The sequence below is a fragment of the Ambystoma mexicanum genome, chromosome 12 (genome assembly GCF_040938575.1).
Source record: "Ambystoma mexicanum isolate Mex_15411 chromosome 12, UKY_AmexF1_1, whole genome shotgun sequence".
In the NCBI taxonomy this organism is placed as follows: domain Eukaryota; kingdom Metazoa; phylum Chordata; class Amphibia; order Caudata; family Ambystomatidae; genus Ambystoma; species Ambystoma mexicanum.
In genome coordinates this window covers 646,468,231-646,488,593 of record NC_090936.1, presented here as the reverse complement: position 1 = coordinate 646,488,593, position 20,363 = coordinate 646,468,231, and the positions used below count along the sequence as shown (strand labels likewise).

The window sequence follows — 20,363 nt, the reverse complement described above, 5'->3', positions numbered from 1 at the left end:
AATTGGGCGGCAGCCCGTCACCGACAAGGTCTGCCCACTGCCTCATGGCATATTGCCTCAATATTGATTGCCCAGTCTTTTCTTGTGCATTATTATTTGACGGATAGACCTTTCAAGTACATTGTGACTAATTCATCTTTTGTTTCTTTAGGTGCGAGAAAGTGACCCAGGTGATCCAAACAAGGATATGGTTGTACAGTTAATAGATGATTTCAAAATTTCAGGCATGAATGGAATACGTATCCTTTTATAGCATTGTACTGAAGATGAATCTTAATAGCATTTTTTCAGCACCTATGTGAAATTCCTTGTAATTCCAGAGATGACTGTGGGAGCTTGCTGCACAGGCAAGAAAGGTGATCTTGTGTTTTCCAGCACTAATAAAAATTCAGATAAGTAAAGTACTGGCAAGTTTCCTGACCCACAGCAGCTTAGATCCTTGTTGATTCTACGTTGTTTCTTGGGCAACTTTTTTTTTTTTTAAACCAAGTTTATTTTGGATGGAAGGCATACAGGTAAATACAACATAACATTTGCCATCAATTATTAATTAGGTTCTGTATCTTACTTGTGTTCGTACCCTACAGTTCGTAGAAGTTCCCTTAGCCTTCGAAGATTTAAAATTTTACATCCCCCCCCGCTCTCCCCTGCCCTCCATCACCCCTCCCCTCACCCACCGCTCCACCCCCACAACTTTAACCACTACTTTACACTATAGAGTTCAGCAGATTTAAGATCTTTTCCTGACACTTGAGTCCCGGTGTCTTTACATCTGGTAGGTCTCAGATGACATCCGTGTTCCGGAGTAGGCAGGGTTTGAAGAATTGGCCTTCTGTCCCGCACCAGTTCATGGAATGGGTTCCAAATAGTATTTTAGATATTTTCCGGTGCTGAGAGCACATATCTTCTCCGTAGCCATTACTTGATCCACCACCATGCTGAGGTCGGGCCCTCTTTGTTTTTCCAGTTTTGTGCAAGGGTCATTCTTGCTGCTGATGACAGGTGAGTAATGAAAATGGCTGTCGTTCCTGACATTGCGTATTTACCTTCTATGGGGACTCCTAAGAGAATTGTTTTCGGAGATCTCGGCAGTTCAACCCAGAAATGTCCTTTATGTGGCTTAGTATTTTCTTCCAATAGGCCACAGCTTTGGGGCATGTCCACTACATATGGAATAGGTCTCCCTTCTCACCACAGTTCCTCCAGCAGTTTGGTGAGTATGACTTTGTGATTTTATGAATGAAGTTCTGGGGACATATACCTTCTGAGGCATAGTTTGTAAGCTGATTCCTTAATCGTGGTGCATCTGGAGGTGCTGTGGCACATGCCCATATTTGGTTCCATTCTTCCTCTGTTAGCGGCTCTTGCATGTCTCTTTCCCAGTTCATTTTGTATGTGAGATTGTCAGTTAATGGATCTTTGGAGAGCAGTCTGTAGAGTCTGGTGACCCCTTACGCTGTGTTGCCTTCCTGCAGAGACAGTTCTAGGCCTGATGGCGTTCTTGTGCCCGCTCTCTTCACCGTTGGATGGGTTATCCAGTGCCTTATTTGTGAATATCTATAGCGCTCATTTTCTCCTATATTGTATTTCTGCTGACAGTCTGTGAAGAGTAATGAAGAGCCGTCTTTGTACATGTCTCTCAGGTAGATGGTCTCGGCCCCTGACCATCCCACCCAATACTTTCATTGAAGACCTGGTGTGAAATCTGGGTTGTGCATCAGTGGCGTATATGGCCCCATTCCGCTCGGGGTGCGTTTCTTTTTCTGGGCTTTGTCCCAGCTTTGAAGTGACCATTTCGTCATTTCCAATAGCGCACCCCTGCTCTCTCGGTTTTCTTCTCTCAGGCTCAACAGGGTTATTAGCGGGGGCTAATGAAGCTGATTGTTCGATTGTACACCATCCCTTGTGGTTCTCTGGATTTTCCCACCTCAACATTGGTGCTAGTTGTCCTGCTAAGATATACCTGTCCATTTCTGGAACTCCCACGCCGCCCAGGAGCAGAGGGGCGCATTAGAATTCATTTCTGGATCCTGGGTTTCTTACCGTGCCATATAAATTTAAATATCGCATTTTGCAAGTCGCGGATCTTGGCTGGCGGTATGGGCACCGGCAGTGAACTTATTACATAGAGGAGACGAGGGAGGATAGTCACTTTGACAGCTGTGATGTGGGCAAACCATGACAGCTCCTGAGATTCCCATCTGAGCATGTTTGTTTGTTTATTGATTTTGTATGGCGCGCCAAACCCAAAGGTAACAGGGCGTTACAGAACACAGGAAAACAAGATTTCTTAAAAGCTTAGTTAAAGGCATAGTATAAACATATATATTACATCACACAACAAATCAGTTAAGAATATACATATATACAGTCGGGTTAATAGCGATGGATTAGTGCGTGGTTGATCTTGGGGGTCATTGGAGTGTAGCCATGCGAGAATATTCTGTCTAAAGCTATAGTAGGACTGGTCTGTTCTGATGTCAAGTGGGAAAGCGTTCCAATATTGGGCTGCCCTAACTGGGAAGCTGCTGCCGCCTGTTTTTTTTTTTAGTCCAAATTTGGGAATCTGAAGGCAGTAGGAGTTGACGGTTCTGGTGGGGCGAGTTGAGGTTTTTTCTCACAATTGTTGCTGCCAGGTAGGGGGGGGCTGCATTATTAAGACATTTGAAGGTGAATGATGCTGTCTTAAGTGAGATTCTGTCGCAGATTTTGAGCCATTTGTATTTTCTTCTGGTATTGGAAATGTGTTCTTTAGAGGGTAAGTTGAAGGCAGTTCTAAGGGCGTTATTTTGCAATATTTGAATTTTATCAATGAAGTATTTGTTAGCACCCAAATACAGAGCATTGCAATAGTCAATTTTGGAGAGTATTTGGGCATTGGCAATGATGATACAGCTGGCTAAGGGTGAGGAAAGCTCTGCTTTCCCTAATGAACTTGCACATGTAGGCTGTAGAGGATGCAAGGGAGTTAACTTGTTTTTTTAGTGTTAGGGCTGAGTCGAGGTGAAAGCCTAGTGTTTTAACTGTTTTGGAGACTGTGATTATATTGCCATCAATGTTACATGCTGAGTAGTTGGGGCTGAGTTTTTTTAAATTGGCAGTGGATCCGAGGAGTAGGATTTCGGTTTTGTCATCATTCAGGCATAGTCCATGTGTGGCCATCCATGCCTAAATGATGAGATATATTTTGTTTACCAGGGCCGTATCCATTCCATATCGAAATTGCCCGAAAGGGGAATGAGGATTTGAGTGTCGTTTGCGTAATTAGTGTAGGTGACACCCAGTCTGTCCAATTTGTCGAATAGGGACTTGGTAAAGATATTGTATAGCGTTGGCGAGACTCAGGAGCCTTGGGTTACACCGCAAGTTATTTTGATGGGATCTGCTGATGCTAATGTATAGAAGACTCTCATTGTGCGGTTGTCCAAAAATGATTGGATCCAGGCTATGGCCTCATTTGAGAAGTGGGCAGCCGATGCCAGGTGTTTGCACAGGACTGCGTGAACCACCAGATCAAAGGCTGCCGACAGGGCAAGGAGGAGCAGCATGGCAGTGTTTCTCTTGTCATTGAGTTCGTCAATCTGTGCTTTAAGATCAATTAAGGCTGTTTCTGTGCCGTGCTGTGGTCTGAATCCTGATTGACCGGTACCTAAGAGTTGGTTATTTTCAAGGTGGTGCTGGATTTGTAGGTATGCCACTCTGTTTATTATCTTGAGGAGAAATGGTACTGTGGTGATGGGCCCATAGTTAGTGGGAATGGCAGGATCTAGAATTTGCTTCTTGAGGAGGGGTAGGACCCAGGACTCTTTTAGGTTACTTAGGATGGTGTTGGAGGAGAAGGAGGCATTGATCAGTTTAGTTATGAATGGGGCTAAGTATCTTGCGGCATCCTTAATTGACTGGGCTGGGCAGCTGTCACCCTTACAGTTGGAGGGTTTGAGGGATGCAATAATTTTTTCGGTTTCCGAGATGGATATTTTTTTTAATTTGAAAGGGTCGAGGCCGGGTGAGTTGGGAGTCATAGGGATAGTGATGGGAGATGTTTCAGTGGGAGTTAAGGAGTCTTTTTTATAGCAATTTTAGTTTGGAGTGTTTTAATTTTATTTGCTACGGCATTTTGGATGCTGGTGCACCACTGTTTGTCTTTGGCAATGTTGTCGGGTAGTGGTACGGGGGATTCCAGCTCTCTTAGTATGGTAAATAATTCTCTAGTGTTGGAGGTTGCGTTGCAGATTCTGCAAACACTGAAAAGAGCAGGGTAACTCTAGCCTCTGGACCAGAGTATTGTAATAACATCGAAAAACAGAAAAGATATGTCCAGAGCAAAGTATGTTTAGAAAAAATGTATCAAAATGTATTTAAAGTGACACAAAAATTGAAAACTAGTGAATGAATCACAAAAAATTATTATACACTGATCATTTTAACATAGCAAAACAGCAGCAGCAATATGCCGAAAATCGGCTAAAACTTCATCACTCATACTCAACATACATGGTGCATTCATACACACACAACTCATCATACTGTGGCATACATCCAAAGTACTAAAGGACACAAAAAACATACTAAGAACCAATGGGGAAGAGGAATTCATAACTAGTCCCCATAATGACACACATTATTGCGATGTTTACAAACAATAGAAATAATTCACAAACAATCTATTGTCAGGGTGGATAGGAAGAACAGATGCAAAGATCACATCCCTGTAGAATTTATCTCTCGACCGGTTTCGACGTGTAGTGGTGGTTAACTGAACGTCTTCCTCAGGAGGTGGGTGTTACCATTCTGATGAAAACCTAGCTGCTGCAACAACCTATGCAGTGTAGTGTGGCCAGTTACGCCAGACAATTCAGGACTAAAACATAACCTGGAGGGCGCCCCATGCAGTTTAAGGAAATCCAGAGCTGCATGTATTTGAAAAGTGAAGAAGCAGCACAACTTAGCCTGAGCCTTCAACGTCGTCTGCAAATCACTGCAAAACGGTTGCTGTATAATGAAATTGACCAGCAAAGAGGGAGAACAGATGGTAATCTTTGTTCTAATTGTAAATTTGAAACGCTATGCATGCGTGTAGGGACCTGCAAGGAGTGGAGTTGCAGATTCTTTCATTAAAGAGATTTTTTTGTGAGTAGGATTTCTTTTTTGTATTTATTGGCGAAAAGTCTTAAGTTTCAGTTTATTTTCTTCAGATGGGGTATGGCGCCATATAGACTGTGGTTTCCTTTTTTGTATTCTTAGATCTTTTAGGTGTGGGGTGAACCAAGCACTTAGGTGAGCTTGTTGTTTACTTTTTTGAAGTTTTAGTGGAGCAATAGTGTCTAGCGCTATTTTCATAGCATTATTGTAGCTTTCTACCAGGAGCTCAGGGTGCTGGTTGTTTAAAAGAGCATTGATAATGGGTAGTAGCAATGGCAGGAGATTGTCTGGAGTTATATTTATTTTGGCTCTAGTGGGTAGGGGTGTGCCATGAATTTCTCTTTGGTGGTTTGTTTATTAAGCGTTAATGTAAAGTCGATTAGGACTACCACTAGGTCTGACCAGTGTTGAGGGGAAATTTTGTTGATGGCGGTATCACAATTTAGGGTGGCGACCCAATCCAGGGTTCTTCCTTTGTTGTGGGTGTGGGTGTGAACTTTTTGGTTTGGCCATGTTCAGCTAACATAGTGGCTATAGATTGGGCTGTTTGACATCTGGGTCGTTAAATCCTAGATTAAGGTTGCCTAGTAATAGGATTTGTGAGGAGTCTTTGGTGTTATTGGCTAAGAGACTGGAGAGATCCTCTTCGAAGGTCCCAATGGGGCCAGGTGGCCTGTATATTAGGTACATAGTTAATGTGTGGCAGTTGGAGATGGGCAGTTTGGCTATGAGGAGTTCGCATGATTTGAGGGGGGATGAAGTTTGTAGTCTGATAGCGAGATCGGTTTTAGCTATGATAGCTAAACCTCCTCCTTTGCTGTCAGGTCTGTCCATTCTAATTAATTGGTACTTTTCAGGGATAGCTAGGGAGAGTGCAGGGCCTGCAGCTTCGTGTAACCATGATTCGGTGACTGCCAGGAGGTCAAGGTTATTGGATAATAGAGTGTCTGCTATTTTAGTGGCGTGGGCCACTAAGGACCTGGCATTGATCAAGGCACTATGTAGAATGGTTACCTTGGGTGAGTTTTGGATTTTTATTGGAATGAGTTTAGGTTGAGTGGTATTGTTGCAAGGTATAGTTGGCTTAGGATGCGGATTGGCGTACCGTGAGATCAGTTTATATTGGTGGTTAAAGGCCTTGTTGCTGTGATATATAGGCTCATAGAGGCGGCGTAGTCTAGATCAAAGTCTATTATTTCTGTAAGTAGTAAGGCATGGTGCGTATTTATGGGAGGACATAATGATAGCAGTGCTGAATATGGTGACGCACAGTAGGTCTTATCTGGGTCTTATTGAGGCACATCGTAGTGGTTAGTAGTGGAGAGCAAGTAGTTGAGCCCAGGTTAGGCCAGGGGCATGGGCTAGTGCGAGGTGTGCTAAGTTATAAGGGCAGCTTAGTGTCTGGCAATGAGTTGTTTCAGGCAGGCGCACAAGTCTAGTAATTAGTAATTTCAAATAGGCATGCTTGCAATAGCTGTCAATGGCATTAGGCAATTTTATAGGCCTGCAATGGCTAGCGGTGGGCTCTGTCAGAGGGGCATAAAATGACTGGCAGTGGCAATAGGCAATTGCAATGATGCAGGAGGCTAAACAGTGATACTGCCGCTATGGTGGTCACACAAGAGCAGCTACTAAGATCGGAGAACACAATTCGCTACAGAAACATTGGGCACACAGGAGCAGAGTCTAGGTCAGAGAACACAAATCGCTATGGTAGCATTGGGCACACAGCAAAGGCCTAGGTCAGAGAACACAATTCGCTGGAGTAACATTGGGCACACAGGAGCAGAGTCTAGGTCAGAGAACACAAATCGCTATGGTAGCATTGGGCACACAGCAAAGGCCTAGGTCAGAAAACACAAATCGCTATGGTGGCATTGGGCACACAGCAAAGGCCTAGGTCAGAGAACACAAATCGCTATAACAGCATTGGGCACACAGGGTGGTTACCTGGGTCAGAGAACACTACTGAATTGGTGGGTGCTTTCAGCAGTGGGCTGCAACATTGGGCATATAAGAGCAGATGGCAGGGTCAATGCGCATAGTAATCTATGATGTGGGGTAGTGGGCATATGCTGAGATGCATCAATCGTCAGTTATAATTTAGTGCAAAGTAAATTTTCTAGCATTTTAAGCAGAATAAATACTTCACAGTGGGTTTGCACAATAGGTATACGATATCCGTTGCATAGGTCAGAGATTACAATTAGCAATGTTGTCAGGTCATGGATACATGTTGGATGCAGGCGATATTTGGTATATTTTCAATTGGTGGGCACAATATCTAGCTATGCACCAAACAATATTGATAACAGGATCACAATATATGTACGATCATAGGGCTATGAATAATGTGCGGGCACAGTATAACAACAATCAGACATTTACCGTGGCAGTGGTAAACGATGCATTAGGTACACCTTGTGTTGTGCTGAATTCAGCAGCGAGCAGCATGCGGTCGGGAGGATCAGGCTCAAGCAACGTTAGAATGTCTTGTGGCAGGTTGCTGCACGTGCAGAGGTCGGGTGTGGGGTTATAAGGCCTCAATCAAACAATCGCTTTCATTTCGAATATGTGTGATTGTTCATCATTGCGGCATAATGTCACGTGGGGTGGAAAGGATGACTGGGTTTGTAACGGGCCATATGAACATACGTTCTGGGCACAGTAAGCAGGTAGTAGGGGTTTATTTTACCAGTGGCGACAGTGTGTAGTGCCCAATGCCCGTACGGCCCCAGACATGCTCACGACAGGTATGTGCCTTGGTCTGGGTGCCTTCGTGTGGGCCGGCTTGAGCCTGCCGGCTCACAATTGGTTATTGAAATAGGGTTGGTAGCCAATGGGGGATGGCGATGGGGCCTGGTGTTACACTTCACAGCCAGGGAAGCCAGGAAGGCATTTCAAACTCATAGGTGGCCATTTTGGAGGGGCTTTCTGCCTCGTGGTTCCGAATGGAGATTTACACAGATCAGAGCAAAATCAAATCTATTTGGCAGGAACTGGGGATAAGTGGTCAATCCAAGCAGTAGTGTGCGAATATGGAAGTAATCCACTGAAATGTGGAATTAATTACTGATGACGGGTGGCATGCTCCGTGGTGCTGCAGAAATTAGGCAGGCAGTCTGGCATCAATCTGGGTGCACATTGGAGCACCTCCGGTCGGGGCACTGCTCCTGCAGTGGGGGGGGGAGCTCCAGCTCCTCCTAGGGTGCAGTGTGGTGGGGGAGCTCCAGCTCCTCCTCCTCCTCCCATGTCTTCCTGTAGCTGTTTCCACAGCAGGATTATGTTTGCCTGATATAGCTTGTGTGGTTCTCTAGTAAGGTGGATCCCTAAGTATTCCAGTTTTTCCCTCACCCACCCCACCCAGCTCATCGGGAATGTCCTCTCCAATGTCTGTTACTTCTCTCCCTGCTGTTATGTTCATAGCTTTTGATTTGGAGAATTTTATGGAGAACCCTGAGATCTGTCTGAATTGCTCCAGTTGGGCCATCGCTCTGGGCATCGTATTTTCTGGGTCTCCCATGAAGAGCATAATGTCGTCCGCGTACAGCGCTATTTTGTGGGTTTCCTGACCAATCGTCACTCCTCTGATGCTAACATCTTGTCGGAACTGCATTGCGCATGGTTCCATCACCATTGCGAAAATCAGAGGGGAGAGTGGACATCCCTGTCGCGTGCCCCTTCTGATCTTCACAAACTCTGTACTTTGTCAGTTGATCCTGAAACTTGTCGATGGGTGTTGGTAATTGGCAAGCACCATCTTGGTGAATTCTGGGCCACAGCCGAAGTGCTCCAAGATCAGTTTCAGATAGCACCAGTCCATGCTATCAAAAGCCCGGGTGGCAACCAGAGCTGCCACTGCAAACGTCTGTCGTGTTCTGCATCTATGACGTCTACTGCCCTTCTGACATTATCTTGTGTGTGCCAGTCGGTGATGAACCCCGCTTGGTCAGCGTGTATTATGTTCGGCAGGATTTTCATTAGGCAAGTTTCTAGGATTTTCGTATAGATTTTTGCGTCGGTGTTCAGCAGCACTATGGGATGATAGCTCGCACAGTTGTGGGTATCTTTACCCGGCTTCAGAGGCAGTATAGTTATAGACCTCCCCATATCAAGCGTGACCTTCCCCTCTTCTCTGATTGTATTATATAGCTTTGTCAACGGGCCGAGCAATTGGGTGCGGAACGTCTTGTAATAGCCGTTGCCAAGGCCGTCTGGACCTGGAGTCTTATTCGCTGGTAGTGCTGAAATGGCATCGCTGATCTCTTGTGCCGTAATTGGGTTCCCAAGACTAGTTCTGTCTTGTTCAGCAATCTGGGGCAGCGGGAGCTTGTTGATGTAGGCAAGTTTGCATTCTGGGTCAAGATTCTCGCACTTAAGAGTTCCTCATGAAATCGCTTCATTATTTCTTTTTTGTCCTGCTCCACCGTGTGGGGTTTTCCATGGACGTCTTTCAGTTGTGATATATAGTTCCCGGTTTTTTGCTTTCTCAATTTCGCCTCCAGGAAACGATTCACCTTGTCCCCATGGATATAATAGGATTGTTTTGTTTGTAGCAGTGACTCGGGCTGATCCGGTCTGTTGTATGATTCTCCAGTTGAGCTCTGATTTTCCAAAGCACTCTTAAGGATTTTCTCAAAAAGTGGGCTTTGTGTTGGGCTTCGCAGCTTTCACCTATTTTTCTATTTGGTTTGTCACTAATGCTCTTTCTCTGTAGTATGCCGCTGTCTGTAATATGAATTCTCCCCTGATCTCTGCCTTTCCAGCATCCCAAATTAGCCCCCAGTCTGTTTCCCCATTGTCGTTTTCTTTGAAGTAGTTGTTGATGGTAGCCTCCATATGGGCCCTTAGCACTATGTCCTTCAGGAGGATTTCATTTAACCTCCAGGGCAGTTTTGCTCTGCTCCCTTCCACCCCCCAATCTATACCCACCAACACTGCTGCGTGATCTGAGTGATATTCCACTCCTATTTCTACTTCCGTTATTTGCAGGACTAATGTTGTGGATACTAAGATCATGTCTATCCTGGAGTATCCAAGGTGGACGGCTGAGTAGTGGGTGTACTCTCTCCTGTCCCCTTGGAAGAATCGCAAAGTTTCAATAACCCCTAATTCTCTGAAGAAGCGACCCAGGGCTTGTCTTTTTTTCTGATCAGTTGTGCGGGGGAGTGTTTTTTCCAGCAATGGGTCCATGACACAGTTGAACTCCCCACCTACAATCAGTTGGCCCTCGCACCAGCTGCCCAGTTTGCTCAGCAGATCCGTTATGAACACATCTTGGCGACTATTAGGAGCGTAAATAGCTAGGATTGTGTACAATTTCCCCTTTATCAACCCTTTGTCTTTACGGATTTGTAGTTTTTTTAAATCTAGCGCCCTCACAATTGGTATAGCTAATCCCCTTTTCTTCTCTCCACTTGAGGCAAAAAAAATTTGTGGGAAGGCTCGATTGGCCATTCTCTTCTCGTCTTTAGGGAGGAGGTGTGTCTCCTTTAGGAGCCCAATCGCTGTCTGGAATGTTTTCAGCCTGTCTAGTATCACCCGAAATTTTATTGGCGAGTTCAGGCCCTGTACATTCAGAGACATTACCCTTGACTCAGCCATTTTTGTGAAGGGGAAGTTGTGCAGTTTCGAGCTGGGAGTGAGGCGCTCCAGTGACTTCTCACGTTTATCTTTTCCTTTCCCTGGGTCTCTAGCTTGTTCTGTTGATGTGCCTCTTCGTTCCTTTGCTCTTCCCCCAACCCTCCAACTCTCCCTCTTCCTCCCCACTTCCCAGATGTGTTGTTCTTCTTCCTGCGTGCGGGTTTTGTATGTTTCGGTGTGTTGTAGTCCTCGACCATTGTTCTAAGGTTGTACACTCTCTTGTTAGTTGCTTCTCCTAGTGTTCTTCCGTCGCTAGTTATTCCTGGCTCTGTTGCGGAACCTTTGATTTCCTTGTTTTCTTTGACTTTCGCTTTTTCTCGATTGACCATTCCCATGGTTTACTCGCAGTGTCTGGTGGATTGGTACTTGGTCGGTCATTCGGCCGATCCTGGTCTTCCTCTAGCTGTAGGATTGAACAGCCCTGCTCGCAGGTAGTGATTTTCTGCTGCTTGCCCTCCCATGTAAAGGAGAGGTCGAACGGATGCCTCCACCTGTATCGTATCTGCTTTGCTTGGAGTACTTTTGTAATTGGCTGCATCATTCTTCTCTTGCGGAGAGTAATGAACACTAGGTCTTGGTATAGTTGAATGTGAGAGCCGTTGATTGTGAGATCATTGTGGGATCTTGCTGCTCTCAGGATGTCTTCTTTCTAGCAGTTGGACGTTACTGCTATTAGGACACGTCTAGGCCTTGCTCTAGGGTCATTCCGTTTTGGGCCAACTCTGTGTATCCGATCAAACCCAATTTGGTCTGACTGCGTGTCCAGGAGCATGTTACTGAAACATTGTCTTTGAGGTCTCTATACTGGATTATTTCAGTCAGGCCTTTGACCCTGATGTTCGACCTTCTTGAACGGTTTTCAAGGTCCTCTGCCTATAATTCCAAGTTGGTTGTTGCGTTAGCCAGCTGGTCTAGAAGGATGCTGTTCTGGTTAGATTCTTATGCTACATTTGATAAGCCATTTTCGACGATATCTATTCTGCCTCCCAGGTCTCCCATTTCTCTGCTTACCTCCTGGAGGGAAGATTTCAGTTCCTCCTTCATCTGTTTGAAGTGGTTGTGGAAAGTATTAGTGAGTCTGGCTTCCATCCCCTTCAAACCATTTAGGAGTTCCTCCTTGCCTGACGCCATAGTGTTTGGTGGTGATGCCAGTGCGTGGTTGGGTCGTTCCAGGGGAGGGGGAGGTGAATCGCTCTCCGTTCGTCGTCTCTGACCCCAGCACTTTTCGAGTTAGCCCACCTGTGTTTTAGCCTGTGTTCTCGTCTTTGACTGTCTGGGCCTCACCCTAGTCCCTGGCATCTGAGTTGCTCCTTTGGGAGCGGTCAGTGCCACTCGGAAACAGCAGAGCTATCTTTTGGGCGTCAGAGCAAGAGGGGGCTCGTTCCTTTGTGCTTCAGCTTTCTTCACTGCTTTTGTTTCGTCTCCTTCTTTAGGGGAAGTATTTGGGGAGCAATTCTGCCTGCTTAGTCTACCTAAGCACGTTGGTAATTCGCTTGTCTCTTCTTGCTGCGGCTTGAATTTTATGCTTAGCTGTTTTATGGGCTACTTTTTAATAGTCCACAATTTGGTTGAGTATTTCTGGTCAACCTGAATTCAACCTTTTTTGTTTTTGTTATGAGAGGTTCTCATTATACCCCACCTTCATACCCCACACCCCTCACCCTACCATCCCACTATGCACATATACATGTATATGAGGCTTGGATTTGAAATTATTTTATTAGCCGGATTTGCGGCGTCTCCTGTGTAGCCTTTTGTCTCTGTACTCCGTCATCAGCACCTCAGAACTACGTATCCCATCAGGATTGCAGTCAGGGCGCATTCTTAGTTCCTGGACATGCGCTTCGGCGCGTCTGGCCCAAACAAGTCTGCGTAGTCCGTGATCGGACGCACTGTCTTTGCTGAGAATCTTTCTGTCTGGTGGCACTGCTCCTTTAGTGTTTGTTTGGACCTGGTTCAGAAACTGGATGCCCTGCGCAGCAGGCTCACTGGGAGACTATTGAACAACGTACTGAATGCAAACAAGCACATCGGAAGGCCCTTCGGGAGGCTATAGTGCAACAATATCTTAGCCACCAGAGGCTGTGCAGAATATTCACCGCCTACCGAGTCTGGAAGTACCCCTGCCCCCAGTGCAAACTTCTGGCCCATCCTTGACGTTCAATGACACATCATGTTCCTCGGATTGACGCACAAATACAGCAAGAGTCACAGAAAGTTTTGTAGTTGCCCAAGTTACAACGGCCTCACAAGATGGCCCACTCAAACACCCCCATATGACTCCTGAGCCTCAAAAGGGAGCGTAAGATTTATGTCTGGTTATGTTAAAGCTTGCCTTCCTCAATACTAGGTTCCTGCCTAAACATGCTGATGACGCCCATGATTATATCATGGAAAACCAAGTTGAAATGATGTGTCTCACTGAGACATGGTTGCTGGACTCACTCGGGCCAATGATGGAGCAAGCGACTCCTCCGGATTATGTCTTCTGTGGAAAAAATTGGTCTGTGGGCCTTGGGGGGTGATGTCGCTATTATCCGCAAGAGAGACCTAGGAATGTATGAGGTCAGGATAGATTGTGACCGATGTGAAACTTTGCACACGAATTACAATAATAGCATCAATCTCATCCTGAACCTACAGACCTCCTACAGAGATGCCCTTCTTTAATTAACACATTGTCCAACTGTTATCCCCTCTACAGAAACCAAACTGCTCTATAATATTCTTTGGTGATCTTAATCGCTGGAAAGGAGACCTGAGAGATAAGGCAGCCTTGGACTTGGAACTCCCACTAAAAAATAAGGACATTTGTGTTAAAAACTCAGACCCATCTTATATAAAGGGCCATATTTTAGACTGGCTCTCTAGTAGAAATATTAAGGTAGTTGATGTGGTCACGGCATCATGTATATGGTCGGTGTTAGGACTGATTGTCTATTCTCTGGCCTGGTGGACAGATGTATAGAAGGTCAACCTATATTGTGACAGGAACAACTCTGGGAAGCTGTAGCCAAACCAGTTTAGGTAGCAGTGGCAGGCGGTCTAGGCTAAGTTCTTAAGACGGGGTGAGCTTGCAAAGGGTCCACAATGAGGCCACACAATGGGAATCACAGATTACACTTAGACAGGATGTATAAAAATACAGGTATTTAATTATGGCCAAACACACTATAGAAAAATTACTACAAACAGGTAGATGTAACACACAACACTATCAAACTAAATATATATATTTCTGAGGCTTGTGGAATCTGCTTAGATCACATGCTGTGCATAGGCCGACATCTAGTGGAAGCTGCAGAGTATTACAGGTACTGCCCTTCGGGATAGCTTCGGCACCAAGGGTATTCACCAAGGTACTGGCGGTGGCGGCTGCACACCTACGCAGGGAGACAATCCCGGTGTACCCTTATCTGGACGACTGGCTCATAACTGGGGAAACCCCAGTAATTTGCAGGACAAACATTCAAAGGACTATCGACCTCCTCCATGAATTAGGCTTCTCAATCAACGAGAAAAAGTCAAGCCTGGTGCCAAGGACCTCCAAACAGTTCCGAGGAGCAATCCTAGATACTCAAGAGGGGTTGACATTTCCTTCAGAGGAAAGAATTCTGAATATACTACTGCAAATTCCGCAATATCAGTCCGGTCACCAAATAACGGTACGCAAAGCAATGCGTTTACTGGGCATGATGGTGTCATGTATTTACCTGGTCCCCCACGCGCGCCTGCACATGCGTCCCATGCAGGAATGGTTGGCGAAACAGTGGTCTCAGGCAAGTGGTCAGTGGGACGATCTAGTGGTCGTTTCGCCAACACTAGTACAAAGCCTTCACTGGTGGACAAGAGAGAATCTTGCACAGGGAAAACCCTTTTACGATCCCGAAGTACAGGCAGTAGTCACTACCGATGCATGTCTGACGGGGTGGGGAGCTCACCATCTCCACCACACAGCTCAGGGTCTCTGGTCTCACTCAGTGGCCAAGAAACCACATCAACCTGCTAGAGCTTCTGGCAGTATTCAGAGCGCTTCAGGCGTTCGAGCCCCACCTACTAAACCTGTCAGTGCAAATCCGGACGGACAGCACAACAGCCATGTTCTACCTGAACAAGCAAGGAGGGACTCGCTCGCCAAATCTGTCCAAGCGTGCCCAGAAAATCTGGATATGGGCACTCAGACGGAACATCTTCCTGTCATCACAACATGTTCCAGGGGAGCTCAATTCCCTAGCGGATGCTCTGAGCAGAGACTCCCTCCCAGAGGAACACGAATGGGTTCTACACAGAGAGGTCGTAGAAGATATCTTCTCTCAGTGGGGTTTCCCCACTATAGACTTATTCGCCACAAGCGAAAACAGACAATGCCCAGGATTTGCATCCAGGTTCCCCCAACCAGACTCCCAGGGGAACGCCCTGTGGATGAACTGGTCAGGGATGTTTGTGTACGCTTTTCCACCAACTCCTCTCATCAGGAAAGTGGTGAACAAGATGAACAGGGAATCGATGACGCTCGTCCTAGTTGCTCCCATGTGGGCAAGACAACCGTGGTTCCCACACCTACGCAGGATGGCGTTGTGCGAGCCCATCAAACTTCCAGCCTGGTACAACCTACTGTCACAGCACCAAAGTCAAACAGTGCACCAGTAACCCAACTCAATGAACCTGGCAGCATGGCTCCTGAGGTCATAGAGTTTGGACATCTCAATTTGCCACAGAGGTGTATGGACATCCTAAAGGAATCTAGGAAACCAAACACAAGGCACTGTTACTTTGACAAGTGGAAGAGGTTCGTTATCTGGTGCCAGAGTAGACAAATCAACCCGGTTGATTGCACTCCTTCCACTATTGTTACATACATGCTCCACCTGCTAGATGCAGGATTGGTTTTTAACTCACTGAAAGTACACCTGGCAGCCCTGTCGGCTTACACCACTTCCCATAGCAAGGTTCCGTTTTGGAAAGTACCAGTAGTTAAAGCCTTCATGGAAGGAGTAAAGAGACTTCACCCTCCTATTTCAAACCCACCACCAGGGTGGGACCTTAATGTGGTGCTAGCCAAGCTCATTGGGCCCCCCTTTCGAACCCATGCATAAAAGCAGTCTCAAACACCTGACTTATAAAACGGCCTTCTTAGTGGCTATTACTTCTACAAAAAGGGTCAGTGAAATTCAGGCTCTGTCAGTGCAGGATCCCTTCTTTACTGTCCATAAAGACAAACTGGTTTTACGCACACACCCTAGGTTCTCACCTAAATTTATATCAAAATTCCATGTAAACCAGTCCATCGAGCTTCTGGCTTTCTTCCAGGACCCGCAAAGCTCGGCTGAGGTGAAACTACACACCCTAGATGTGCGTAGGGCGGTCCTCTACTATGTAAATAAAACCAGACCGCTAAGAAAAACAGATCAACTGTTTGTCTCCGTAGCTACAGGCAGAGAGGGGGATCGCGTCTCTAAAGGTGCCATCTCGAAGTGGATTATTAACTGTATCCAGCTGTGTTACTCACTCTCTGAAAGAACTCTGCCTTTCACGCCAAGAGCCCACTCTACTAGAGGCATTGGGGCCAATCTGGCTTTCATTGCAAATGTACCCCTTGACACCATTGCAAAGCAGCTACTTGGAGCTCTATTCACACTTTTACTCAGCATTACTGCATTGACACCCATTCCAAGGCAGATACACAAGTGGGACAAGCGGTTCTAAGACACTTATTTGCTCATGACCCTTCTCACATCCCACATCCTTCTTCAGGTACTGCTCGCTAATCTATGCACAGCATGTGATCTAAGCAGATTCCACAAGCCTCAGAAGGGATACATTACTCACCGTAATTGTATTTCTGATGCTTGTATCTGCTTAGATTCACATGCGACCCACCCTTCCTCCCCTCTGAGAGAAGGCGCATGATTGCTTGTAGTCTTACCTTTCTGTCTATCTGCTTGGATTATCTGTACTCACGCTACTCCTCATGCTACCTCATATCAGAAAAAATACAATCTGAGGATCCTAGACGCGTGAGGGATCTTGGGTACAGTGGACGTCAAACTAGGGATATTATTACTGGCACACCCTGTGTCGACGCCCATTTTCGAGTTTCGAAAAACAAACTGTAATACTCTGCAGCTTCCACTAGATGTCGGCTTATGCACAGCATGTGAATCTAAGCAGATACAAGCATCAGAAATACGATTACGGTGAGTATTGTATCCCATATATATATATATATATATATATATATATATATATATATATATATATATATACATTCACTTGGTTATAAGGCATAATACAAATTGTAAACTCTTGCAAAGGAAAGTTTAGACAGGTATTTATTTATTTTTATTTTTTTTAAACGTTTTTTATTATATTTCACCCAACAAAACAATACAGACCAAATATACAGTGCACAGTGCCACAATACAATTTCAAGTTTGTACATTATACAATTTGGTCTCTGTTCCCCAAAACCCACCCCCCTTACGAGCCCATCAAGTCTGTTTACTCTGGATTCGCGCTGCGTGGTGAGGTCCGTTCTCCATTGGAATCCGCCAAGTCTGGCATTGTTCCAAACAGTTCCTCTATCAGTAATTTCCAAGCCAAAAGGGTTCCTATCTCTTCTCCCCCTCCCATCATACTGGACTCCTGCCATGCCATGGTCTCTGCTTCCGCCCACTTTTGCAATTCCTTCCACCATATCTCCACCTGCGGTTTATGACAAGCCTTCCACCCCATGGCGATCCTCCTCTTAGCCAACACATACGCCAAATCCTTCAATTTGTTAAAATGCTTCAGCTTCTGCGATCTAGGGAACCCCCCCAATAGACAGGCCCAAGCTGACTCCACAACCAGTGTGACTCCTTTATCCGCCAGTTTCGCCGCTATCTCGCTCCAGAAGCGCCCAACCACAGGGCAGGACCAAAACATGTGTGCCATGTCAGCCTGTTCTTCATCGCACTTGGGACATGCTTGTCTACCCGCATTTTTAAACCTTGATATCCTCAGGGGTGTCATGTACGCCCTATGCGTAATATATAATTGTATTTGTTTCAACCTTGCGTTTCTCGACACCTTCTGATGATACCACAGAGCTCGCTCCCACATCCCATCTTCCATCGGGGCCCCCACCTCATTTTCCCAATCTAATCTAAGTTGCGTTGGTTCTTTACCAATCCTAAGCATCAGCATATCATACAATCTTGAAATCTCGTGCCCTCCCTCTGTTATGTCATATATAGCGTCTGCACTACCATCCGGCTCTGCTTCAAGAATAGTTTCGGGCCAAGTCTTCTTAATTTCCCACGCCAATCTATGATATGTAATATATTGAACTACGTGCAGGCCTGTTTCCTCACCCAACTCCTCAAAATTTAAGATGGCTCCTTCCCGCCAAACATCTCCCACCGTTGCCAACCCCACTGATTCCCAGTGGTTTCTAATCATCCTACGCAGTTGCACATCTCCCTTAGCCAGTGCCACCAGCGGTATGTGTGGGGAGCACGGAGACAGGATTCCATCATCTTGCACGCGCGGCGCCAAATCCTCCACCCAAGCATCATCATCCTGGGGCGCCCCTGCATTTCTGTTTCGGATAACCAGATCACTTCTTTTAAGTAAAATGGGGCACAGTCTGCCCTAAACAATCTGGATTCAGGGGTACATTCATCCGAGAGCCACTTAGCAACGTACTGCAGTTGGCCCGCTACATAGTAAGCCTCGTAGTTGGGGAGCCGTATCCCCCCTTTTTCGTAGAAATTTTGCAGTTTCCACAATGCCACCCTGCATCTGGTTCCCTGCCACAAAAAGTCCCTACATATACTATTGAGCTTGGTAAAAAACTTCCCAAGTATGAGGGATGGAATGTTTCCAAAATAATGCAGGAGTCTGGGCAAGACCACCATCTTAAGCATTGCACTACGCCCCATCATAGCCAGCGGCAGCCTCCCCCAAAATTGCATACTTTTCTCAATTCTTCTCACGGCCACCTCCGTGTTGTGCGTATGTTCTTGTTCAACCGTATGATACACATCTACCCCAAGGTATCGAAAGGTATCAGCGGCCCAAGGAGCCTGCAGTACCGGCAGCTGTTCTTCGGGGAGTCCCTTATAGTTACCCAACGGGAAAATTACAGACTTCTGAGGATTCACAGCAATTCCAGACAGCCCCGCATACCGATCCATAACCTCCAAAATATACTGGAGATTCTCCTCCAGGTGCTTCAGGTACAATAGCATATCATCTGCATATAAGGAGATCAAATGTTGCTCTCCTCCCACTTCAATGCCTATAGTGTTATACTGCTGTCGTAGGTATATGGCCAAAGGCTCCAATGCCAATATATATAACATAGGGGACCAAGGGCATCCCTGTCTAGTGCCTCTGCCTAACCGCCATCTCTCTGAAATGACAGCTCCCGTCTTAACTCTAGCGAGCGGCGCACTGTATAACATCTTTGCCCATCTTATATATCCGGGCCCCATCCCATATTACGCCAGAGTCGACAGCAGCCATGGCCACTTGACAGAATCAAAAGCCTTTACCGCATCCAGGGACACTACTGCCATATCTCCCTCATTACCCCCGCCCATTCAATGACTCGGTGGAGTCGCCGGTGATTATGAGTTATGTTCCTGTTTGGAACATACCCCGTCTGATCCGGGTGTATGAGTTTGTCTATGACTCTCCGCAGTCTGCCCGCCAAAACAGCTGTTAGTATCTTGCAGTCCTGGTTCAGCATCGATAGTGGTCTGTGGGAACCACAACCGTGCCCAGGCTTATTTGGTTTAGGAAGCGGGATTATAATTGCTTCCCTGAGCGACTCTGGCAGCTGTCCCATCTCAAACGCTTCATTTAGCATATTCAGCATCGGAGGGAGCACTTCTGCCATGTATGTATGCTTTATAGAACTCACTCGGCAACCCGTCCGCCCCTGGGGTCTTACTAGTAGGCAATTGTCTCACCACCGCTTCTAGCTCCTCTAAGGTGATTGGTGCATCCAGCTCTTCCCTCTCTTCCGCACTTATCCTGGGCAGTCCTATATCTTCGAGTGTCTCATTTATCCTCTCTTGATTATCCTCCTCACCATCCTCCTACAGGTTTCTGTAATACGTGACAAATTCCTGATTAACTCCCTCTTGGGTGTCAGCTACACTGCCATCGTCTCTTGTTATTGCCCTGATGGTGGGCCTAGGGGTTTCGCTCTTATATAACCACGCCAGAAGCCGTCCTGTCTTGTCACCATCCGCGTGCTGCCTCTCTATGTATTTCTTATAATTCAGTTTACACAACCTATCCCAATGCTCTCCACACATCTGTTGTAGTTGAAGGATCAGTTCCGCATTCGAACCAGTATCGCCATCCTCCCTTTGCGCTTTTTCCAACTCCCTCTCAGCTGCTTGTAAGTCAGCCAGGATACCGCCTTGCAGACTTCAGGATTTTGCTATGGCTACGCCTCTCAGCACTACTTTAAAAGCCTCCCATAACGTGCACGCTGAATCTACACTACCCGTGTTCTCCTCAAAGTAATTTATGATCTCCTCCCTTACCTCTTCTTTGAACACAGGATCTTTAAGCGCTTC

General features: G+C 46.1%; 1 protein-coding gene across 3 annotated transcripts in view; it reads left to right on the top strand.

Moving 5' to 3' along the window:
* Positions 1 to 20,363, top strand: part of SRPK2 (SRSF protein kinase 2) — a 1,693,306-nt gene that overhangs the window by 931,110 nt on the left and 741,833 nt on the right. For all 3 annotated transcript variants that reach the window (XM_069629122.1, XM_069629123.1, XM_069629124.1), the window contains one exon: positions 152 to 239. In XM_069629122.1, coding sequence (XP_069485223.1) covers positions 152 to 239 — 88 coding nt within the window. The remainder of the gene's footprint in view (positions 1 to 151; positions 240 to 20,363) is intronic.